General features: G+C 39.6%; 1 protein-coding gene across 1 annotated transcript in view; it reads right to left on the bottom strand.

The window, feature by feature from the left end:
* Positions 1 to 26886, bottom strand: part of LOC124798407 (nuclear receptor 2C2-associated protein) — a 53841-nt gene that overhangs the window by 10120 nt on the left and 16835 nt on the right. Inside the window, exon 2 of the mRNA XM_047261801.1 lies at positions 14032 to 14122. Within this exon, the coding sequence (XP_047117757.1) occupies positions 14032 to 14122 (91 nt within the window). The remainder of the gene's footprint in view (positions 1 to 14031; positions 14123 to 26886) is intronic.

Raw genomic sequence — 26886 nt, 5'->3', positions numbered from 1 at the left:
GTTTTCATTTTTTCAATATGAAAGAATGATTCACAATAATCACCTGTCTGTTAAGGGAGAGCTCTAAGAATTGTAATCTTTTTATTGAGATATTTACAATTACTGCATATGATCATATTTCATTACAGAGTCTGAACTCTGAAAAAGAGGAAAGACTGGAGTTATGGAAAAAGATTGCCACAAATTTCATTACAAAAGGAGAAAAGAGAAACAATGACAGAAATCAACAAAATAAGGAACTCTTCCATTCATGTCTTTCTTTCCTCAAGAAGTCATCAGTTATTAAAATGGTCTTATTTGTTTTCCATCTTTTCTGTGTTTTGCCAATTTTTTCATCTCTGAATATATACTACACTTAATCTCCTTCTTCACAAAACAAACGTCACTGTGAGTGTATGAGAGGGGGTAGAGGGGGATCAGCACAACAGGGAACAGAAAGGGAAAGATAAGGGAAGGTTGGGTCCTTTTCATTCTGGGGTCTGAATCATATGCCCTTCCTCCACAACCTTCCCCAATATATCTCTCCCCATCCTGAGGAGCTAGGTTAGTTCATGTACTTTTACACACACACACACACACACACACACACACACACACACACACACACACAGAGGACTGCGTCTGACAATGACCGCTCTGATAGCAAACTCAAATCAAAATCAGTCGGTATGCCTGCGACAGCATACGTACCTATTACATTCCAGAATGGTGCACATAGAGACAGGATTTTCTGGTGCTTACATCACAGGTTGATAAAAAGGTAGATATAAATGTTTTTGCTAGCTCTTATGAGAAGGACCATTTGTATACCCAACAGAAAGATTGTCTTAGTGTCACTATCCTACAGTAAACGATCAAAGAACGAATGTTACACACTTCCTTCTGCTTCGTCAAATGGAACAAATCAATTAGTTCTTCTTGCATTTGATGTGGTCTATGGCGGGCCTGATGGGCCTATTAGTTCATCAGTGTTTCCTCAGAAAACCCCCCAAAAAAGGTTTTATTTACTGTATTTTCACTGTCACCAGCAGATCAAAACCCAGCCATGTACACCAAGACGGTTATGCACTGCAAATGGTTGCAATTCTTATGATATCTTCCTAAAATCTTCTTGACAGCTTTATCCACTTCCAAGATACAGATGTTCAAAGTAACCCTACTTCTACATGTAAAGGGTGACAAATATTCAACTATATGGAAAAAAACGTAAATTAGTTACAAACTATGGCGTGCACACACTTTATTCAACATGTGAATGTCAGATTTAGATTATGGCATATTCGATATGCTTGGCATCGTTGGCGATGATGTGGCAAAGACGAATAGCGAAAAATCTGCGTGACCCGCTGAAGTGTTGGAATATCAATGCTGTCGATAACCTCCTGAATGGTTGTTTTCAGGTCAGCAACGTTTTGGAGTTATTGCTGTACACCTTGTCTTTAATATAGCACCACAAAAAGGAGTTGCATGTGTTCGGGTCTGGTGAATATGATGGCCAATCGAGGCCCGTGCCAGTGGCCTCTGGATACTCCAGAGCCAGAATGTGGTCCCCAAAGTGCTCGTCCAGGACATCACATACTCTCCTGCTGGGATGGGGTTGAGCTCTGTCTTGTATGAACAACATCTTGTCGAAATCAGGGTCCCTTTGGATAATGGCAATGAAATCATCTTCCGAATCTTCACATACCATTCAACAGTCACCATGCCATCAAGGAATATCGCACCGATTATTCTGTGACTGAACACTGCACACCGCAGAGTCACCCGTTGAGAGTGAAGAGACTTCTTGATCGCGAAATGCAGATTCTCAGTCCCATAGATGCGCCAATTTTGCTTATCAATGAACCCATCCAAATGAAAGTAGGCTTTGTCACTAAATCAAACCATGCACATACGCATACTAATTCCCACAATGCTCCGCAGCTGACTGTGTAGTTTGAACATTCTAACACAAACTGTTAAGAAGTTATGATGATTTTATTTCACATAGTTCAATAATTGTCACCCTGTAAAATCCTTAGGAGGCAAAATCTAAATAATAGCTGCAGCAGATTGCTCAAATTTTAACAGTATACTCTCTAACAGTGATCTCCTCATTTTCAAAAATGTTTGTGTGCTATTAACAATTAGCCCAAAAACTTGTTTTTTGGGTGCCAAAACTCGGCTGCAGATTCCAAGATGGCTGTGCACAGCAAATAGCTGTAATTTTTATCATTTATTCCTAGAAGCCCAATCTCAAACTTGAAAATGTTTTCATATCTTTATTGATTTCCAGCATAAAGAGGTTCAAAGTTACCCTGCTTGTACATGTAAAATACATACACAAAATCCAGTGTGAGGTGAAACTGTAGTTTCTAAAGTGATGTACTATGAAGAAATCATTTCTTTTCATATGAGTTACATCCCCCCCGTGAACCATGGACCTTGCCATTGGTGGGGAGGCTTGTGTGCCTCAGCGATAAAGATAGCCGTACCATAGGTGCAACCACAACGGACGGGTATCTGTTGAGAGGCCAGACAAATGCGTGGTTCTTGAAGAGGGGCAGCAGCCTTTTCAGTAGTTGCAGAGGCAACAGTCTGGATGATTGACTGATCTGGCCTTGTAACATTAACCAAAACAGCCTTGCTGTGCTGGTACTGCGAACGGCTGAAAGCAAGGGGAAACTATAGCCGTAATTTTTCCCGAGGGCATGCAGCTTTACTGTATGGTTAAATGATAATGGCGTCCTCTTGGGTAAAATATTCCAGAGGTAAAATAGTCCCCCATTCGGATCTCCGGGTGGGGACTACTCAGGAGGATGTCGTCATCAGGAGAAAGAAAACTGGTGTTCTACAGATCGGAACGTGGAATGTCAGGTAGGTTAGAAAATTTAAATAGGGAAATGGATGGGTTAAAGCTAGATATAGTGGGAATTAGTGAAGTTCGGTGGCAGGAGGAAAAAGACTTTTGGTCAGACGAATACAGGATCATAAATACAAAATCAAATAGGGGTAATGCAGGAGTAGCTTTAATAATGAACAGGAAATTAGGAGTGGGGGTAAGCTACTACAAACAGCATAGTGAACACATTATTGTGGCCAAGATAGACACGAAGCTCACGCCTACTACAGTAGTACAAGTTTATATGCCAACTAGCTCTGCAGACGATGAAGAAATTGAAGAAATGTATGATGAAATCAAAGAAATTATTCAGATAGTGAAGGGAGACGAAAATTTGATAGTCATGGGTGACTGGAATTTGGTAGTAGGAAAAGGGAGAGAAGGAAATGTAGTAGGTGAATATGGATTGGGGGTAAGAAATGAAAGAGGAAGCCGCCTGGTAGAATTTTGCACAGAGCACAACTTAATCATAGCTAACACCTGGTTCAAGAATCATAAAAGAAAGTTGTATACATGGAAGAAGACTGGAGATACTGATAGGTTTCAGATAGATTATGTAATGGTAAGACAGAGATTCAGGAACCAGGTTTTAAATTGTAAGACATTTCCAGGGGCAGATGTGGACTCTGACCACAATCCATTGGTTATGAACTATAGATTAAAACTGAAGAAACTGCAAAAAGGTGGGAATTTAAGGAAATGGAACCTGGATAAACTGACTAAACCAGAGGTTATACAGAGTTTCAGGCGGAGCATAAGGGAACAATTGACAGGAATGGGGGAAAGAAATACAGTAGAAGACGAATGGGTAGCTTTGAGGGATGAAGTAGTGAAGGCAGCAGAGGATGAAGTACGTAAAAAGACAAGGGCTAGTAGAACTCCTTGGGTAACAGAAGAAATATTGAATTTAATTGATGAAAGGAGGAAATATAAAAATGCAGTAAATGAAGCAGGCAAAAAGGAATACAAATGTCTCAAAAATGAGATTGACAGCAAGTGCAAAATGGCTAAGCAGGGATGGCTAGAGGACAAATGTAAGGATGTAGAGGCTTATCTCACGAGGGGTAAGATAGATACTGCCTACAGGAAAATTAAAGAGACCTCTGGAGAGAAGAGAACCACTTGTATGAATATCAAGAGCTCAGATGGAAACCCAGTTCTAAGCAAAGAAGGGAAAGCAGAAAGGTGGAAGGAGTATAGAGAGGGCCTATACAAGGGCGATGTACTTGAGGACAATATTATGGAAATAGAAGAGGATGTAGAGGAAGATGAAATGGGAGATATGATACTGCATGAAAAGTTTGACAGAGCAATGAAAAATCTGAGTCGAAACAAGGCCACGGGAGTAGACAACATTCCATTAGAACTAGAGCCAGTCCTGACGAAACTCTACCATCTGGTGAGCAAGATGTATGAGACAGGGGAAATACCCTCAGACTTCAAAAAGAATATAATAATTCCAATCCCAAAGAAAGCAGGTGTTGACAGATGTGAAAATTACAGAACAATCAGTTTAATAAGGCATAACTGCAAAATACTAACGCGAATGCTTTACAGACGAATGGAAAAACTAGTAGAAGCCGACCACGGGGAAGATCAATTTGGATTCCGTAGAAATGTTGGAACACATGAGGCAATATTGACCCTACGACTTATCTTAGAAGCTAGATTAAGAAAAGGCAAACCTACGTTTCTAGCATTTGTAGACTTAGAGAAAGCGTTTGACAATGTTGACTGGAATACTCTCTTTCAAATTCTGAAGGTGGCAGGGATAAAATACAGCGAGCAAAGGGCTATTTACAATTCGTACAGAAACCAGATGGCAGTTATAAGAGTCGAGGGGCATGAAAGGGAAGCAGTGATTGGGAAAGGAGTGAGACAGGGTTGTAGCCTATCCCCGATGTTATTCAATCTTTATATTGAGCAAGCAGTTAAGGAAACAAAAGAAAAATTCGAAGTAGGTATTAAAATCCATGGAGAAGAAATAAAAACTTTGAGGTTTGCCGATGACATTGTAATTCTGTCAGAGACAGCAAAGGACTTGGAAGAGCAGTTGAACGGAATGGATAGTGTCTTGAAAGGAGGATATAAGATGAACATCAACAGAAGCAAAAACGAGGATAATGGAATGTAGTCAAATTAAGTCGGGTGATGCTGAGGGAATTAGATTAGGAAATGAGAACTTAAAGTAGTAAAGGAGTTTTTCTATTTGGGGAGCAAAATAACTGATGATTGTTGATGTAGAGAGGATATAAAATGTAGATTGGCAATGGCAAGGAAAGCGTTTCTGAAGAAGAGAAATTTGTTAACATCGAATATAGATTTAAGTGTCAGGAAGCCATTTCTGAAAGTATTTGTATCGAGTGTGGCCATGTCTGTAAGTGAAACATGGACGATAAATAGTTTGGACAAGAAGAGAATAGAAGCTTTGGGGATGTGGTGCCAAAGAAGAATGCTGAAGATTAGATGGGTAGATCACGTAACTAATGAGGAGGTATTGAATAGGATTGGGGAGAAGAGGAGTTTGTGGCACAACTTGCCTAGAAGAAGGGATCGGTTGGTAGGACATGTTCTGAGGCATCAAGGGATCACCGATTTAGTATTGGAGGGCAGTGTGGAGGGTAAAAATCGTAGAGGGAGACCAAGAGATGAATACACTAAGCAGATACAAAAGGAAATAGGTTGCAGTAGGTACTGGGAGATGAAGAAGCTTGCACAGGATAGAGTAGCATGGAGAGCTGCATCAAACCAGTCTCAGGACTGAAGACCACAACAATAACAACAACGAGTTACATGCCCTGTTGCAAGGGAGATAAAAACGGAACCGGTGAAAAATGCTCCTATCAAGAGCATAAAAAAGTGTTCTTGTTTATTTAAAAGACTGATTGAAGAGTGGGGTATTAGCTGCCTCATTCTACCTTCCTCAGCACCTTCAAAAAAATTACTAGTAATTTTCGCATGTGAACATATTTGCACTTTTTTATGCTGTGAGAGAAGAAGACAATGGCAGTGGCAAAAAGACAGATAAATACCGGAAGATAATAGACAGTGGTTTGTTATAGAAAGAGTGAAAGAGACAATGACAGTATGAGAAAAAGAGAGGGACACAGTGGTAGTGGGACGTAATTGATAGTGACAGAACAGTACTAGGAAAAAAATGAAGGAGACAGTGATTGGGGAGAGGGGGGAGGGGGAGAAAGTGGAAGTGGATGAGAGCCAGTGACAACAAGAGAAAGAGTATATGACAATGAGAATGAGGAAGAAAGAGTTAGCAACAGTGAGAAGAGACAGCAGCAATAGGAAGGAAGGAATGAGATATTAGCAATAGGAGAGAGCAAGAGGGAGAGAGTGACAATGAAAGGAGACAGTAACTTTTATAATTTCAGCATATTTTTTTAAAGAGGATGAGGGTTTCAATTCACATAGGATAAGAAGAGAAAGCATGAGAATTATGTTATAGCCCCAAGCGACCAGTGAGCGGTGCACGGTAGAGAATAGAGATGTGAAGCCGCCAGGCAGTGAAGCCACTGAAGGTATCGCTAACAACAAACAGACAGGGCAGATGAACAAGTAGGGGATGGTAGACACTACGACCGACCACAACACAACACGAGGCCAGCAAGCAAGAACTGAGATGATAAACACAGCGAGACAACAACAGTGCAGGAGCACTCCAAACAACAATAGTATGTATCTCAACATACAGAACTGGAATGCAGTACAGCCGAGATGCACACGCAAACTATGGCGAGTATCAGATTGTCGGGGTAGTGCCACCCATCTGCTTAAATACACGATCGCGGGAAATGCAATTGGCCGCAGACTTCATGTGGTACAGAGAGTGGCGCACTCACATGGTAAGGCTTGTGGCGCAGGCACGTGCTGGAGCACGGAGACCCCTAGTGAGTATCTAGGTCCATACCTTCTGGCGCAAGTTCAACTTCTGTGCCTTCCGATACCAAAAATTAAATGGAAAAAAAATAAAAAATAACATTTAGTTGCCACAACAGAAAGCATTTCTACTTGCATTCTCTGCTGTTGATTTACGCAGAGTTCTTAAAAAACTTAACACAAAGATAGATGCTAGTGACCTAACATACATTCATCTGAAAGACAAGCAAGATAATTACTTTGATTTGCAGATACATGTAGCAGCTGATAGACATAGATTTTTTGGCTGTATTAAGAGAAGTGGGCAAAGTTACCATGTGTGTATATCCAGCCCCATTACAGAGCTTACCGTATTTACTAGAATCTAAGCCGCACCTGAAAAATGAGACTCGAAATCAAGGAAAAAATTTTTCCCGAATCTACGCCGCACCTGAAATTTGAGACTCTAAATTCAAGCGGAGGGAAAAGTTTTAGACCACACCTCCAAATCGAAACAAAGTTGGTCCTACGTAATATGAGACACAATTTTGGTCGAATAAATGACGATACAGCTACAGTAGTTTGGTTCGAGTCGTAAGCTTAGCAGTTAAGCTTTACCAGGTAGCCATTGCTATGCATCAGACGCTCCGTCCGTATTTATACGGGCACCCTTCCTTTTTCACGTGCTTCGTCTTGTTTGAATTGATTGCTTATTTTTCTTTGATCTGATAAGTGTCGTTCTCTTTGTTATAGGTGTTTATGTCACTCTGAGCTGAAAATGCATTACTGTACTGTGTCATGCATTGTTTGTCGCATTCTGATAATGAGTGTTTACGGCCTGTCGCCGCTCGCGGCATGGCTTGCTTTTGAGCGCGCTACCGCTGCTTACAAATTTAAAAAAGAGAGAGAGAGAGAGAGAGAGAGAGAGAGAGAGAGAGAGGAATCGTCTCATTAGCGAAACAATGGCAAGAGGCTGCTATTTGTTGTTACTTACACTGCTGCTTTCTTTGATAATGATCAACAAATAATAGGCTGCGTATGATAGAAGATGTTCTGAACGAGAGTTTAGCAAAAATTTTACTCCGTTTGAAACTCTTTGCAGACACCTCTTTAGTGCATTATATTCTGCACAGAAATTAGAGTCATCTTAGATTTAAAAATCTAGTCAATTGCCATGCTTCAATTCTGACTGTATCACTATTAGGCATAAGAATAATACGAATATAAACATGACATGATATGTATATTCTTCCGCGTTTGCTGTTGTCTCACTCTAGTTTCGTAGTTTATTAGGCAGACAGGATTTAAATGAGATAGCAAACACGAAAGAATACATAGCAAAATGTTTATATTCGTATTATTCTTATGGTGAAAAGAATACTGCGTGTGATTCACAATTCATAAAAGTTCCTATTAGCAGCCATCTCTTCTCACAAGTAGGAAAAAATTCAGAACGTAGAGTTGGCCACATTGACGAACATCCCAAACAGCTTTGCCAGTCGGATTTTCGTAATACATTGAAATGCTGCTACATTCGAAGATGAACAATACAGAATTTGTATTTACTTCGTTGGATAATGTTTGAAAATGCAGTGGTCGAAACTCGGGGCGGAGAAAAAAAGCTTGTCTTCCACCTTTTTTTTTAATTTTTTTACTGACGCAGAGGTTTTGGCGCCAGTATTTATCTTTGTGCCTGCAAAGCATGCCTGTGTAGCGCTACATATATTCGACAGCAGAAGTTAGTTGTGGCGGCACCTACCAACATTTTTCAGAACTTTCTCAATTCTAAGCCGCAGGCGGTTTTTTGGATTACAAAAATCGGAAAAAAGTGCGGTTTAGATTCGAGTAGATACGGTAACACAGGACTGTGAATGCCTGTGTTTCAATGAAAAGCGTGAACAATCATATGGAAATTCATCAGTGCACGACATGATTTTAGAACATTCACTGCACAAATGTATGAAAGATGACACATTCAAGTTGAAAAAAACTCTCATTAGCTATTTATTTATCACTCATCTGTGCTTTTGAACAAACAATGACAGTGTGCAATATTACAGAAACCTCTTACCCCCATCAAATTTCAGGCTAGTAAACAACACTGAAGTCCGGAGTGATCTCGCTGGCCTGGTGCACATGGCAGGCCGAACATTGCTGAGGTTCCCCGATACGTCATACTCGTGCCTTAAATGTTTTGGGGTTGGGTTGTTTGGGGGAAGAGACCAGACAGCAAGGTCATTGGTCTCATCAGATTAGGGAAGGGCAGGGAAGGAAGTCGGCCGTGCCCTTTCAAAGGAACCATCCCAGCATTTGCCTGGAGCAATTTAGGAAAAGTGCTGTGTCCTGAGGTGTATGCTCTTCCATAATACAGACACATTGCCTACCCAGTAGGCATAAACATCAAAATAACAACATATTTATAGCCTGGCTTTCAGAAGGCTCCACTTGGCCCGATGGTACCAAAGTCACCGCAGGTGGTGCCAAAGTCACCGCAGGTGGTGTCAAAGTCACCACAGGTGGAACCAAAGTCCCCAGACTGGTTCCCTACACTGATAATGTGTCCAAAAAAGAGAGTGGGACATAACCTACCGCTCAGCCTGTACTTATGAGACTGCTTGGATCCAAGTCAGCAGCTGCGGTTGCAGCGTCACTTGCACATTTGTTTGTACATTTTAAAAACATTTCTCAGATATAGTTTAACATGATATGATCAAATATGAAGTTTATCATGCAGTGTCAGAGAGCTGAGTATTAGCAAATTGACATATGTGTGGAATGAATTTAAAACAAGACTTAACAACTGCTAAAATAACTATGGCTAGTAAAATCTGTCTGTTCACTCAATATAGATTCAAGCTTTTTGATTTTATGGACCTATCTTTCCAGTTACTTTCTATCTGGTGAATAATGAGTTTGGGTTCCAGCATGTGCTGTGCAATAGTTGATTTTTCCAAGTGGTTTAGACTGAAACCACTTATGTATTCCCAGAAGTGAATTTTGAAATTTCTGCTTGTTTTTGCTACATAGTAGTCAGGACAACTGTGGCATGATTCTTCATACACCACATTGCTGTTGAATGTTTGAGTATCTGTTTTATGTTATGGGTATCCAAACTTTTTATTAAAGGAGAATGCAGTTGTTACATTTACAGAAAAAGTCTACACACAATCATCAAATTTAGGTTTTTGCAGTTTCCCTGAATTCATTAGAGCAAATGCCAGACAGTGCCCTTCAAAAGGATAAGGGCAATTTCCTTCCACAGCTTATCCAAGATGAGCTTGTGCTTATACTCTAATGACCCTTTCCTTCCTGCCATCCTTCCTTCCAATGATGATAGAAGTGATTGTTCATCTAATTTCAAACAATGGAAAATCCAGGATGGAATGTCTCTCTCTCTCTCTCTCTCTCTCTCTCTCTCTCTCTCTCTCTCTCTCTCTCTCTCTCCCCGCACTGCAGTTTCAGTTGTCTGCGTGCGCACGTACGTGTGTGTGTGTGTGTGTGTGTGTGTGTGTGTGTGTGTGTGTGTGTGTGAGAAAAAAATTGTAAGAGAGCACGAGCAATCAATATTTATCTGATTTCAAGTATCCTGCTCCAAAATTATAGTCTTCTTTGGCCTTAACAGTTTTGAGGAGACCAACAATGTCATAAATTTTTATTGAGAATCTATCAGGATTAAATTAATGTGCAAAACCCACCACACAGTTATGACCTAAAGAAATATATTTATCGATCAACTGCTCTTGCAGTCAACAGCAGTGGGAAGAATCCTGATGAAAATTGTTAATACATCTACTAGCTCGTACAACCAGACCCATCAGCAAATGAGTCACCACATATACAATCCAAAAATTAATAGGACACGACCCTGAATGGCCTGCATTTTTAACATTATCTTCACCCTCATAGTGCAACTGATCTATAAATGAGATGAGAGGTAGCTCAAAATTCTTACACACAATCAGGGTCATTAGTCAAAGAATTTCCCACAAAATCATTAAGATATTTATTATATTTTGGCACTGACAACAATATTTATAATAGTATAAAAATGGAACACTATTTCACTGTGGTACCGTTTTCTTTGGAACCACTGACTGCACAGCTTGGAAAAAGAGTCAGAGTACAAACAACATTCACATAAGTGTTTTATGCCTCCAATTTCCTTCCATGATGCTGATCTGTGAAAAAGGCAAGTAATTTATTTTACTACAACAAAAATATTTAAAAATGTAGCTCAAGTATCAGTGACATCATCATCATGTTAAAAATGTTTCAGTAAATAGTAGGCATGGAAGGTAGAGCAGGTCATTCTAAATATCTGTACCAAATTTTGTGAGTTTAACTTCAGTCATTTAGGAGAAAGTGTACCTGAGTGAGGGAAACTCAAGTTTTCGGTAAATTGAGAAAGGAGATTTACAGATTTATTAACTTACCACTATGCTCTTTAGAACATTCCAGCTGCAAACTTCAGTTGTCATCCTGTTTCCTTATCCTCCATACTTTTTCTCCTCAGTATTTTCTTTATCTTTGACTCCTTGGTAGCAGCTTTGGCAGCTGTCTCTGCTTCAGTATCCCGCCAATTATCAACAGCAGTCAGAGGTGAAGCCATATTCCTCCCCGTCTGGATGTTCAATTTCTTCATAACATTGATTCTTGAAATTGCACCATCACAGAATGTTATTACTGCATTCATTACACCAATCTTCAGCACTTTCAGCCCAACAAATAGAGTTCTGGGTATTCTCTCTCACATACAGCTGTTGAAGCTTTCATTTGCATTCTGAGAGAGAGCATGCATACATTTCCTAAGTAGATTTTTATTTGCCAGATTGTTATCTATAGGCCTAATTGCCTCCATTACAGCAAGTGGTAAGGAATGTTTGTGGGCATATTGTATGCCCGTAGCATTGCTCAGCCAGTACTTGCACCACGAAACTTCCCCTTTTGGACACAAAATATGTTGTGGGGGTTCACCTGTTGACACTCCGTGTGAACCATATTGCCCAAACAGCTCATCTTATGTTCTCCAAATCTCCTACATTTCTCCTTATTGCTAGTACATAATATTTAATCAAAGAATCAATTTCACTTTTTGTAAGATGACCTGTAACACCTATGTGTTTTCCATCAGACAGTTTTTTTCCACTGAAGTCTTTACATAATTTTCTCAGCTGAGCTACCATTCTTTTTTGTACATGCCCACCACATTCAAGCTTTTTTATCAGAGTATCCCCATACGGTCTGTCATTAACAACAGAAGTGTGTCCTTTACAGTCTCCATCCCCAACGTAGCCTACATGCCTCACACCCACGACTGGTCTCAGAGCTTCTAAAAATGTTTAGAACTCCTTTCGTTTCCATGTTTCCACTTGGCCCATAAAAGTTCTTTACACAAACATGGATGCCAATAAATTTACTTGAACAACACTGGCAGTTCTTTGTTAGACATTCATAATCTAGTATCTTACCAGTTTCAATAAATGTGGCAGTTACAACCCCATTCAGAGAAGTACGACTTCTCTTCTGCCAAGATCCATCAAATGCTGCTACAATGCCTATTCTCAGAAGAGGCTACTGCTTCTTCTGCTGCTTTTTTAATTGAATGTTCACTTACACCACATAAAGCATTATGTATTAATTTATTGTACTTGTCAAACCTCAGTGGAGGTGGAGGGAAATCCATTGCTGCACAAAAAGGGCTCTCCTTCCTCTTCCAATACATTGCTCTGCATAGGTAAGCTGAATATTTACACTATAATGTTGACTATCAGTTACTGATGATGTAACAGTATCACTCTGCACCTTACACAAGTTACAAGCAATCACTAACCGATTTGAAAGACCCTTCTTTGCTAAAGTGTCCTCAGAAATGTCAATACTATCTTCACAATTGCAGTACTCACATTTAACAGCACTCTTCAAAAGTCTTGACAGCATATTTAGGTTCACAATAAAATTTCTGTCGCTATTGCTGCTCACAATACTACTAGGCTTGTTCTTATTACATTCAGAAAGCAAAAGTTTACGTCTAGAAGCACTGCCTGTAGACACAGTTTCTGTGGGCGACTTTTGAAGCAACTGATGTGTATTATTTGGTTGTGTTTGGAACTGGTTGCCATGAAACTTTCGTTTGGGAATAAATTTCTTTACTCAGCATTTGTAGCACAGGAAACACACACACAGAAACAAAACAACACAGAACAACTACAAAACCACATGAGTATGAAATTCCGAAATCATATATTCTCAGATTTTTGTTGACATATAAACCATAGCCTTCTAGACATGCCCGTACTTCGGTTCCGGGAGTCAATGCCTTCTAGAATACACCTGTGTTAATGATCTGTAACTAACGATGGAAAAAACGAAGGAACAAAATAATACAGCACGTATTTGGATGCACTTCAAACTGACAGATGGGTGTGGCCCCTGTGCAACATTACATTCAACCTCAATTTTAGAATGAACAGAAAATGATAATGCCCATAAACTATACATTTTTGAAATCAGAATGAAATGCTCTTTTCTATAGGCCAAGAAAACTTTCAAATTTTTGGTCATTTTCAGGAGCATGTCCCCTTAAGAAACTAAACAGCTGTTAATTAGTTTTGCATAAGACAGACCTAACAGAATGACTACAGAAGAGCAAGCCTCTGTTGGTTATCATACACACATTGAACTACGACACCTGGAGCTGAGTTAAATGCAAGATAATCACATGCACACCTGCCAACAAAAGTGACCACTTAAGAATTTATTATGCATTATCTATTCAGGGACACAATGTGTCTGCATGTATATGAATGATATGCCATGGTATGTCCAAATGCAGACCTCCCAAGAAAGGTGGGAGTGGGGTGGAGGTGGGGGGCGGGATGCATATGCTTCCAAGAGGAGAAGATTCCGGACTTGAAACTAAGAGCAAATCTTTTAGGAGATCACCTCAAAAAAGTGCAAAGAATATGAGATGGTACCCATACATCATGTCAACCTATGCAAACTGCAATGGAATGAACATTTGGACACTGATGTCTGATACAACCAGAATATTCAACAGGTAATACCAAAGTTGCTGTCACAGCAACAGCCTATTAAGACAAAAGACAAGAACCTTTTGTCTGGTTAGATATACTGGAACCCCAATAGTGATTCTATCACTTAAGATCTGTTTGTATTATCAATCAATCAGTCATATTTGCTAATCTAAAGGAAACTACTCTTGGCATTAAAGAACTTCTTTGTGGTCACAATTAACCAAGTATTAAAATGAAATTTATTACCTGGTCGGAGTTCCAACATGTTTCATCATTACCATCAAAAATGTGTTTCTTCCCATACAGTTTAACATCTCGATTTAGTACAGAACTGACCCTGAAATCAGTATATTTGCATTGTAATTATTAGTACTTCATAAATGGCTACAGAAAGAACAAGGAAACTTTACAATTGTGATAAACATCATGAATTCCAAATAGAAGACACACATAAATAATGAGTATGGAGTGGAGGGAACAACATTAAAACTCACAGATTAGTTGACTTTTAACTCAATCTGGACAGTGTTAACAAGTTATTAGGAGTGGGTAGTATATAGGTTAGTTACAAATGACTTAACTAGTTTTATTTATGTACTATAGCTCTGCATATTGATGTAATTTGTGGAGCTTTAATATCAAACAAACAAACACAACAATGTCTGATTACAATTGCTCATTGTGTTCCTTCTTAATAATTTTACTGATTCAGCATCTGTAATAAGTTTCTTTCAACAGACTTCATAGTGTATTCATACTAGCTTGTTTGTGGGGATTATTTAGAAATTTCATGCAAACATATGCATTAAAATGGAACAATGCCTAATGACACTAACAGTCTAGAAGTAAGGTAAATTAGAATGTCAGTGCTGTTTGTAGTAGGTCTACAGGTCTTGGGTGACGTTAGTTGGTGTGAAGACACAAATTTCTTCCCATCAACTACACTATGACTGATTTCTCAATATCCCTGCCGCATGTTTAACAAATCACAAATGTTAAGATCAGTTGTTGTTGTTGTGGTCTTCAGTCCTGGGACTGGTTTGATGCAGCTCTTCATGCTACTCCATCCTGTGCAAGCTTCTTCATCTCCCAGTACCTACTGAAACCTACATCCTTCTGAATCTGCCTAGTGTATTCATCTCTTGGTCTCCCTCTACGATTTTTACCATCCACGCTGTCCTCCAATGCTAAATTTGTGATCCCTTGATGCCTCAGAACATGTTGTACCACTCCTAACAACTGGTCCCTTCTTCTTGTCAAGTTGTGCCACAAACTCCTTTTCTCCCCAATTCTATTCAATTAGTTAAGTGATCTACCCATCTAATTTTCAGCATTTTTCTGTAGCATCACATTTCGAAAGCTTCTATTCTCTTCTTGTCCAAACTACTTATCGTCCATGTTTCACTTCCATACATGGCTACACTCCATACAAATACATTCAGAAACGACTTCCTGACACTTAAATCTATACTCGATGTTAACAAATTTCTCTTCTTCAGAAATGCTTTCCTTGCCATTGCCAATCTACATTTTATATCCTCTCTACTTCGGCCATCATCAGTTATTTTGCTCCCCAAATAGCAAAACACCTTTACTACTTTAAGTGTCTCATTTCCTAATCCAATTCCCTCAGCATCATCCGACTTAATTCGACCACATTCCATTATCCTCGATTTTCTTTTGTTGATGTTCATCTTATATCCTCCTTTCAAGACACTGTCCATTCCGTTCAACTGCTCTTCCAAGTCCTTTCTGTCTCTGACAGAATTACAATCTCATCGGCGAACCTCAAAGTTTTTATTTCTTCTCCATGGATTTTAATACCTAATCTGAATTTTTCTTTTGTTTCCTTTACTGCTTGCTCAATATACAGATTGAATAACATTGGGAAGAGGCTATAAACCTGTCTCACTCCCTTCCCAACAACTGCTTCCCTTTCATGCCCCTCGACTCTTATAACTACCATCTGGTTTCTGTACAAATTGTAAATAGCCTTTCACTCCCTGTACTTTACCCCTGCCACCTTTAGAATTTCAAAGAGAGTATTCCAGTCAACATTGTCAAAAGCTTTCTGTAAGTCTACAAATGCTAGAAATGTAGGTTTGCCTTTCCTTAATCTTTCTTCTAAGATAAGTCGTAGAGTCAGTATCGCCTCACGTGTTACAATATTTCTACGGAATCCAACCTGATCTTCCCCCGAGGTCAGCTTCTACCAGTTTTTCCATTTGTCTGTAAAGAATTCACGTCAGTATTTTGCAGCTGTGACTTATTAAACTGATAGTTCGGTAATTTTCACATATGTCAACACCTGCTTTCTTTGGGATTGGAATTATTATATTCTTCTTTAAGTCTGAGGGTATTTTACCTGTCTCATACAGATGGTAGAGTTTTGTCAGGACTGGCTCTCCTAAGGCAGTCAGTAGTTCTAATGGAATGTTGTCCATTCCCGTGGCCTTGTTTCGACTCAGGTCTTTCAGTGCTCTGTCAAACTCTTCATGCATTATCGTATCTCCCATTTCATCTTCATCTACATCCTCCTCCATTTCCATAATATTGTCCTCAAGTACATCTCCCTTGTACAGACCATCTATACACTCCTTCCACCTTTCTGCTTTCCCTTCTTTGCTTAGAACTGGGTTTCCATCTGAGCTCTTGATATTCATACAAGTGGTTCTCTTTCCTCCAAAGGTCTCTTTAATTTTCCTGTAGGCAGTATCTATCTTACCCCTCGTAAGATAAGCCTCTACAGCCTTACATTTGTCCTCTAGTCATCCCTGCTTAGCCATTTTGCACTTCCTGTCGATCTCAGTTTTGAGATGCTTGTATTCCTTTTTGCCCGCTTCATTTAATGCATTTTTATATTTCCTTCTTTCATCAATTACATTCAATATTTCTTCTGTTACCCAAGGATTTCTACTAGCCCTCGATTTTTTACGTACTTGATCCTCTGCTGCCTTCACTACTTCATCCCTCAGAGCTACCCATTCTTCTTCTACTGTACTTCTTTCCACCATTCCTGTCAATTGTTCCCTTATGCTCTCCCTGAAACTCTGTACAACCTCTGGTTTAGTCAGTTTATCCAGGTCCCACCTCCTTAAATCCCACCTTTTTGCAGTTTCTTCAGTTTTAATCTATAGTTCATAACCAATAGATTGTGGTCAGAGTCCACATTTGCTCCTGGAAATGTCTTACAATTTAAAACCTGGTTCCTAAATCTCTTTCTTACCATTATATATAATATATATAATAAGACCAGAGTACATCCTAATTGTAGGTCAAGTCCACATTGTCTGTCTCTTCCTATACAAGTGTCCTATAGCACTGTGTTTTCATGATGAAAAAGGATCCATAAACTTTGAACTAGGAGATGAACAGATCTCATTAACTTTTAGTGTGCAGTTAACATGCTGCTTGAGAGTTATTTTGTAGTCTGGATTCACATATTCTCTCTTTTCAATGAACTATCTGCAAAAAATGTTGTTTCAGCATTAAAGATGCATTTCACAATTTGTGTCAATTGCAAGTTTTCTGCTTCAATCTGTTGTGACACTACCCAACATCACTATGCAAACTGACTACCTGGTGCAACATTACTGCCAAGTGCCTCGACACCACCACACAGATGGTGCTTATCATCACGAGCACATATGGCAAGACCACGCCAGACTTCTGCATATAAGACAGCCCAGGGCCAGTCTGAGTCAACTGTAATGCAATTAGTAAAGTGTGTGCCGGTTGGCATATTGGTTTGGTTTATGGTGTCTACATTGTGCCCTCTGGTTATTATTACTGTGTGAACTGGACTTGGATTGAAATGCTTACTTAAAATAGATTGAATGCTTTGGAAGTGTGACAACTCGGGAACTGCGATGCATACAAGTCAGACTTTGAACTTTTGTAATTAGGCTTGAGTGTTGTTTCTTCAACTGTCGAGGAACTAGAATTACTACCACAAACTGCACAGAGTTATCATGAGCTAACAGTAGCAAACTTAAAGGCAGTGCAAGCAGTAGCGAGTGTAACAAGTACATCTTTTGTGACACCTGTGTTTATGGTTATCCCAGCATTTAATGAACAAAGTGAAGAGACCAAGACTTAATGCCAATGACTGCAGTTATATTTTATGGCTTGCCAAATTTCTGCAATGGAAAGACAAAAGGCTATGTTCTTGTCAGGAAACCCCAAACCGTATCACCTAAACCAAAAACTAGAGCTTACCTAATACAAAAGCTAGAGCCATTAATGATTCCAGCAGGACTTGAGTTGTCTAGAATATTTTCTTTATGGAAGCACATTTTTTGAGGAAAAAACACATTACTGCTGCCCAGTTAGAATTTTGACTGCGCAAAAAGGGTCCCAATCAATCTTGTGCTGACCAGGTCATTGACCTACTGGGATTAAGTAAAAATTGCAATTTTAATTTTCTGTGAAGGCAGAACTATGCAGAAACTTTAATCATGAACGTTATTGTGCATCTTGTCCTCCACTCTGAAGTGAGGAACCATGCATTGAGGAAATTGGATCTGTCTCTGAAGGAAGTAATGTGAATATTTCAAACCTGTGAAACTGTCCATGCAGCCCAGAGTTACTTTTTGATAGAAAAATATGTCATGGCAGATAGCTCTACAGAAGTGGTTGTAAGGACATCAAACCAGTTCTGATGGGGTCCTCACCTGCTCTGTGACCTACACCAGCAGTCATGGGCAATGTCAGCAGCAGCACGGTTGTTTGTCTTTAAACATTCAGTCCTTCATCACACATGCAGCATGTTCCCCCATCAACGCACAATACGCTACACATTCAGCAGAAACGGGCTCCTGCTAGAGGTATGTTGTAGCAGTTCCAATACAATCACACCCCAATCTATGAACATGAACCAAGAGTGATAAAACTACACAAGTGCAGACTTGTCAGCACACAGCCTAGCAAATGTACCTACATGCATTTATAGTTAAACATTCAGTGAAGTTACTCCTGGACACCATTTGCTTCTATGTCATTGCCTTCCAATCTGCATACTTGAGCTTGTTTCACTGCAGAGAGCCAAGTCAATTCTTTGGGACTATGGAGATCAACATGTGCCTTGCTATGAAAGTTGTTAGTTTTACTAACTCACAACCTAGTCACCCATCCAGTAAATTTTCTTGTGGTAACTAATCCCAAAATTGATAATGTTTTTGGAATAGACTTTTCCATGCTTTTGAATTCATGATTCTTGAAACAGTATACATGCCACATAGTCCAAATGGCCTTGCACTGCTCTAAAGAGTCTACGAGAGATATATTCACTTTTCTCATCTGGATTAGGGAGGGCAGCTGATTTCAAGGTTCATGTCACTCTTAAGGTGACACTTATCCTGCACTTTTTCTGAGCTCATCTGGTGTCTCTGTCTCTAAAGAATGCTCTTACAGGAGAAATGGATCAACTAACTAATGAAGAAGTGTTAATATCAATTCCTCCTGGTCAGTGGGCCACTCCAGTGGTAACAGTACATAAAGTCAACAGCACTTTAAGACTCTGTTGGGATTTTGAAGTAACATTAAGCAAAAATAAAGTGGGAACTTACCACTTGCCAATCTCAAATAAATTCTTTGCGAAACTAAGCCATGCCAATTTATTTAGTAACTGACCTCACAGAGTCACAGGTCCAAATTCCCTTGAATGCAGCGTTGTGAACATACCCACTCCTCAACAAGGCACATGGCCTCTACCACTCTAAATGATGGGCCATGTGCATCACTATTGCCCAGTTTGGTATTAGCACCTACAGGTTGGCTCTACTTCCTACAGGTTTGTGCTCTTCCCCTCTGGTGGCAAAAGTGTTTATAAGGCAGCAGGTAGCGTGCGGAAGTCATTGGTTGGAGCCATGAGAGGAAAGGCAGTCACTTGCTGAATCAGGAAAAACTGTTCCGCAAGCTGTCAACGAGGTTTATGTGCTGGCCATACACATTGAGTAATTGCGGGCCTGCAGTAGTGTGGTGTCTGGAGGTGCTGCAGCCTGAGCTTCTGGCAGTGACTGTAGTATGTTTCCTCAAGTTTGAAGTATGAAATAAATCCATGTATGCTTCTCACTGAAACAGGTACTCTGTCCTGGTGTGGATATAAACCATTTTCTAGTTAATATTTACAGATTGTGTGCCAACAGAGTGATTTAAACTGTGTTATCAGATCTGACAATACATTCTCTCCTCTGGTACGGCTATTGACTACACATGATGGGCAGTTGTAAGAGTACCTTTATCATCTGTGAATTTAACACATATTTTGATGTTATTTTGTAACTGTAGCCTTGTAGGAGAGAACATGGTTGTTGTATTAACAGTCAGTTGTTTCAGTGTAGCCTGTGACCTATCCTTGTGTGTGTATTTACTGATGGACAGACGTACCATACCAACATCTATTCTGAGTGGAAACAACTGAACTTCTGCCAGAGGAAAAATCATTCATAATAACTCTTGTTATTGTAATTATTCTCTTTAATTACTTGATTTATTTTTCTTTTGAAATGGTTAATTGAAAAGTTAATATTCATCCTTCCATTTCAATGCTGTTGGACCTCAATGCCCTTCGTGGGTTAAAAGCAAGACCACCTTGATTGAAGGCTGCAGCTTGGCAGTGTGGCTACATGGCTGTCCACACTGTACCTACTTATCTGTGTTTCTTTGCTCCCAGCTCATGTCATTGTTGAGGCCTGTTCCTCCTGGGTGCACACCCTTGGTAGGAGACTTCAAGTTTGGCTGCCAATTAGGCAACAGAACACCATCTCAGCTCTGGCAATGCCTTCATACACTAATCAACTCAAATCACATGCCACTCCATGCACTATGGATGCTTGTGCCATCAAACAACCACCAAAGATACAATTGGCAATGATCTCGCAAAAAATAAAAAATGAATAAATAAAATAAAAAATAAGAAAATAAAATAATAATAATAATAATAATAATAATAATAATAATAATAATAATAATAATAGAGTGACCCAGTGGAGTCCAAATTACTTCTGGCTGACAGACAACGAGGGTTGTCCAGTTGTCCAGAAAGTAATGCACCACACTTTTTCTTCAGCAATTCTTTACTGAACATAATGAGAATTACACACACAAAAGAATGGTGTTTTATCTACACACACTATTTTTCCACATAATCTCCATCCCATTCTATGACCCTATGGCCTTCCTCCAGCGCGAAACAAGGTGGTGTATGCACTGTCAGTACCAATCCTTGTCCTGGTGGTGGAGCCAGTACTTCACTGTCTGAAATCCGCTTCTCATTGCTCTCAAATTGTCTTCCATGAATGGCATCTTTTAATGGCCCAAACAAGTGGAAGTTTGAGGGGGCAAGGTCAGGACTGTCTGGTGTGACAGTTGTGGATGGTCTTCCTGACTGCTACAAATCGTTGAGCTCTGCCGAACCACCTTCTGATGACCTCATCCTCCATACCCAGTGACTAACTGTACTTCTGTCGACAGCAATGCTCCATAGACATTGTACAAACTGCCGACAATTTCTTTCTCCGCAGAGAGAAATTCAATGATGGCACATTGCATGTAATGTACATTACCTAAATGTGCCATTTTGAAACTTCCCTGCAGCTACACTGTCTCACTATCTGTCATAAGTGACAGAAACTTGGCATGCTCACTCAGGAGACTTCAAATAATACGTGTATAATGTTTCGCATTCATAGTATTGTTTTTGGCTGAGGAGATTGCTGCAGTTGCTTGTCACCTACAGTTTAAATATGTTCTAGGTGATACCGGTGAATTCTACATGCTACATCACTTCCCAAATCAACACTTTCTGGCCGACACCAGCTAGCAAGCATGCAGCATCCCAAGGGAGAATCCAGCAACAGAGATTCCTATACTGGCCACCCAACTACATCTTGCCTATCAAATGTTATGGGACTATAACACAAACCATAGGCCTCGGACTCTACAAAAAATTTTCATGCCAGTTCTTGAGTGCAGATGTTTGGGAACCAATCTCGGGCAGAGATTTCCTCCATCACTGTGATCTCTCCCCGGGTTTGACATGAGGTACCCTCCACCAAACCAACAGCGGAGAATCAGTAAAAGGTGTCACTGGTAGTTCACCTTTATATGCACAGCTGGCTTCATAGAACATAACTCCACAAGCACCTTCCTTGTGCTCCACACACAACAACCATCTACAACCACTCAACAATAGCGCAAGCACCAGCTACTAAGGAACTAACTGCTCTTATCAACTGTGTGAAACAGCACAGCGCACAGCTTAGAATACCTCCAGCACAGGCACATAGCTCACCAAAAATTTAGCAGATTATGAATGTCACGCTGCGAGACGATACTATCAGACCTATGCTGCCGCCACCATATTTGGGTCCTCGCAGTACGCTAAAATGAGGAACCAATACCTACAATATTTTGTTACATGGCAAGTCCACTACTGTTTCAGGTACCTGATTTAAACTTGCATGAATTTCCAGGATATGGTTGGCACAATGGATGCGGGGAGTGACACCACTACCTACGCCACGTTGAAGCACAACGAAACATCAGACATTCTGAACACAGCTCGTTGAGGTCCGTGAAGACAAACATTCCCGGCATAGCTGCCCCCTCTGATCTCCAGCCAACCTCCGCCAAGATCACCTGCACTGAGACAGGTCGAGGATCACAACTTCAAGTCCTTTCTCTTACCTATGACCAAGAAACGGCTCAGCCTTGCCCTGCGAAGTAGCCAGCTGTGGTAGGGTTGGTGACATGCACATTTGCGAAAACAATGTTGGTAGCTGTGCCCTCTGATGATGCCTCCCCACAGTGCCCCACACTCATGGAAAGGGGGTGGGGGGGGGGGGGGGGGGGAAGAAGGCAGCGGCTTCTGTAGTGACCTCACAATTGATAACGCAAGTGCGAGTAAAGAAGACTTTTTGGGCACAAGGTTGTGCTGCTGCACCGCAAGTATCCTTAACATTTTTAGTTCATTGTGAACAACTGTCTAGTCTCTACAAATTTGAGTTGTATCTTACTGTGGTTAATAAAGTGTATTATAACAGCATCAATCTACTCTCAGCATTGCACTACAACTATTTCCTCACGGAAATTCCACATATATTTTCATTAAACTAGATAAGGATGCAGTAGTTGCATATCGCAATATGGAATTAGAAACAGTTCTGGAGAGAAGAAATTAGGAGAATTATGACTCAGGTTTAGAATAATAGTAGACCATGCAATTGATAAATATGTACCTTGTACAAAAGTTAATGATGAGAGGTAGTGTGTATGGTATACAAGCACTGTAAAGAAGCAATTACTACTACATAATAGGTGTAAAATACAAAATATCACTAGAGATAAGGAGATGGTGAATGAAATGGAACACATCTGGCTGCAAAAGGGGCAATGCTGAATCCTTCAGTAACAGTTGAAGCTGATTTTGTTGAAGGATACCTCACAGAACCTAAGGAAGTTTTGCTCATATATAAGGGCTATTAGTAGCACAAAAGTTAGTTTCCAGACCTTCATGCATGAGACAGGAACTGGAATTGAGAATAGCAGAGCAAAAGCAGAAACAATGAACTCAGGTTTCAAATGTTTCTTTACAAATGAAGTTAGTAGAGTTGAGAAAAGCTGAAACTGCTAAAATTTAACAAAGTGAACCAAATTAAAGACTGAGTTAGCCCCTCTTTAACAATAATCTGCTGTAGACTGCTTGAACAAAAAACCATGCCCAGTAGTTGGAAGTGTTGTATCCTCACTAATGGATGCAACAGGAGCTGACATGCTGAGACAGTTTCCAACTGGCATCCCAGGCAGGTTGGTTGGTTGGTTGGTTTAAAAGAAGGGGATCAAACTGCAAGGTCATCGGTCCTCCGGGCAGGGCTTTGACGTTCGCCGCTCAATCAGCAATCTCCATGCCAACATCAATGAAATGGACTTCCATGTTGTGATAAGTGGCAGCCATAAGCAGAAACACACAGTTCACTTTTAACATTGGTGTGTGACAGTTCTAGTACAGAGTTCCGGGGTTGCAGTCCATAGCTACAGTTCATAGTGGAGATCAGCCTGCGTGACTGTCTACAAGTGGAGTCACCTATAGCCTTCACATAGGGACAACAGTGATTGACAACGTGGTGCCCAGGAAGGACATAGTGTTGTTGACACTGTATTCGGTAATGCACACCTTGACAGGCCACTTCTTAGTTGTATCTGTCCGCAACCACATCTAATGAGGTGCTGTACAACTTAAGTTCCATACTGCAGGACAATAATGTGTATGTTTGTGTGTCACTAATTCATTTGCACTGTCACTGTTCCTCTGTCTACCATGGAGCACCTACACCTAATACGATGTGTGCGAGCCTTTCTACCCAGATGACCCGTACGTATCAGGAAAAAAAAAAACAACGCAGGTCACCTCTGGCTACAAAAAGGGTAGCCACAAGGATTTTAATGTCACTGCCAATATTTTGTGTTGCCAGTGTATGGGACAGTGCTTGAAACTTATGAATTAACGAATATTTTCCCAGAAATGACTTTTAACTGAGAAAAGACTAATTATTATATTGTGACTTATTATTATACTGTGAAATAGCAACAATATGTTTTATTATTTTGTAACCAGTTTCCTACAAAGAATAACCATATAACAAAAGATTATATCACTAAAAGAGTGTACTGGCATTGTATTGTCTGTGGAATTTTTGCTTCTTCTGTTCTTCTTCTCTATGATGTATGAAGCAGATGAGATCAAAGATAAGCTGAGGTCTGTTGTTTTAAATATTGTGAAAGGTAGTCATAAATGAACAAAGGAAAAGTATAATGTAAAATTTACTGATTGGAATTCTAGTGTTCGGCCATTTATTTGTAACTAAATAACCAACTATGAATGTTTTAAGTTTTGTGTCCTCAGCAGGTCGGACTGTGCTTTGTTTGCCGCCATTATGTGACGCCATTATGTGAGTGTATGGAGCTGCAATTTTAAACTGCAGAAATAATCAGACACTAACTCTTTCGATCATTATTACAATATTTGAACTCTGAGGACAAGAACCCACAGAAATTTATTATTTTTCTGTTTTAAAAGTGAAAATAACATTCAGTAGAACAATCTGAGACGTTACATAAATGAAATAATTTTATGGCTGGTGTGTAAGATTAATTTTTCCCAAACTAATTCATCAGTGACTTTAAATAAAAATATTTACGATACCAGTGTTGTTATGGATAGAGGTTGTGGTGCAATGTGTTAGTTATTTGGTGCATACATTTTAATGTCAAGTATACAATTATTGAAACTCGTTATAGTCAGGCTCAGCAGCACATAAATAAGAATCAACAAAGTTTATTTATGTCTTTCAAACAATACTGTTATTCTTGCTCCTACATTTTCATACGTTTTACAATAACACGTACACACCACCACAACAACATTAAATAGAACCTCATTACCCATTACAGAATCCACAAAACAACCGTCCAATAACCTTGACATCCATTTGTTTTATATCTAAGAACATATTCTGAGCTCAAAAATAATGAGGCATCTCAAACAGAATGACCTTCCCATGCCGGTCACTGTGGATTCCGAAAACATTGACCATGTGAAATGCAAATCTCACTTTTCTCAAATGACATCCTGAAAGCCATAGATCAATGCAATCATGTAGATGGAGTATTTCTCAATTTCTGAAAAGCTTGCATCAGTACCACACCACACTTCTTATCAGTATAGTTGTATGAGGTAACAAGAGAAATTTGTTACTGGTTTGAGTACTTTTTGTAGGAAAAACACTGTATTTCCTTGGATGGAGAATCCTGTAGAAGTACCTTTGGGTGTGCCTTGGAAGTGTGTTGGGAACCTTGCTGTTCACATTGTGTATTAACAATCTTTCAGACAATGTTAATAGCAACCTCAGAATTTTCGCAGATGATGCAGTTATCTGGGAAAAGCTGCACTTATATTCAGTCAGATCCTCATAAGATTACTAAGTAATGCAAAGATTGGCAATTTACTTTAAACGTTCAGAGGATAAAAATTATGCACTTCACAAAATTGAGAAATATGGTATCCTACGGCTGCAACATCAATGGGTCACAATTGGAATCAGTTAACTTGCACAAAATCCTGGCTGTAACAATTTGTAGGGACACGAAATGGCATAATTAAATGGGCTCCATCATAGGTAAAGCAGGTGGCATACTTCAGCTTACTGATAGTACACCAGGAAAATGGAATCATTCTGCAAAGGAGACTGATTACAAACCTCTTGTGCAACTCATCCTAGAACATTGCTTGAGTGTGTGGGACTGCAGCCAGATAGGATGAAGATGGGATATGAAGGTACAGAATCATGAGGACGAGATTGGATTAATTATAGTGCACACACAATAATTTAAACAGTCAGTCTTCCCACACTCCATACATGAATGAAATGCATAGGTGCCCTGACAACTGGTAAAGTGGGAAATACTGTCTGCCATACACTTCACAGTGGTTTGCAGAGAATGGATACAGATGTAGGTGTAGATTTTAGTTGAACCATACAGGTTAAGTGAAAATATCAACACAAATTTTACTTCGAAATTCATTACTTTTTTTGTACAATGTTTTTTCATGATAGGTGGCTACCAAAGAGTTCAGTTTAACTTAAATTTTAGTTGAAGGCAGTAATACAAATTTTAGAGTGGAATAGGCTTGTAACTGTGTTTTATTGCTAATATTGTTGTTTTGTGGTTGGTAGGCTCCACAGAGAGCAATTTAACTATTAGATTAAGTGAAGGAAAAGATCACAATTTCACAATGAAATCAGTTTTTTTGCATTTATTAATGTTATGTTGTTTGTGGGTTCAGTTTAGCCACATTGGTTAATCCAAGACAGAAATACCAGTCTTGTGGTTATTTCAGAGGCATTGTTCGGTGAAAGGCATGTTTTTTTTCTTTTTTTTCTGTAGCACTCTCTCCCTGTCTAAAAACCTAGGTGTCCTTTTAAGTACACAATATTTTCAAACTGTGTATTGATATCAGGACATTGTTTTGTGTTTATTAGGGCTGCATGTCTGAGATTGTAGTTAGCATATTCGACTTAGAGGGCTGATTATGTCTGCCAT

The sequence above is a fragment of the Schistocerca piceifrons genome, chromosome 5 (genome assembly GCF_021461385.2).
Source record: "Schistocerca piceifrons isolate TAMUIC-IGC-003096 chromosome 5, iqSchPice1.1, whole genome shotgun sequence".
NCBI lineage: Eukaryota > Metazoa > Arthropoda > Insecta > Orthoptera > Acrididae > Schistocerca > Schistocerca piceifrons.
Note: the sequence above shows the minus strand (reverse complement) of the source record. Positions and strands in the feature narration are given on the sequence as shown.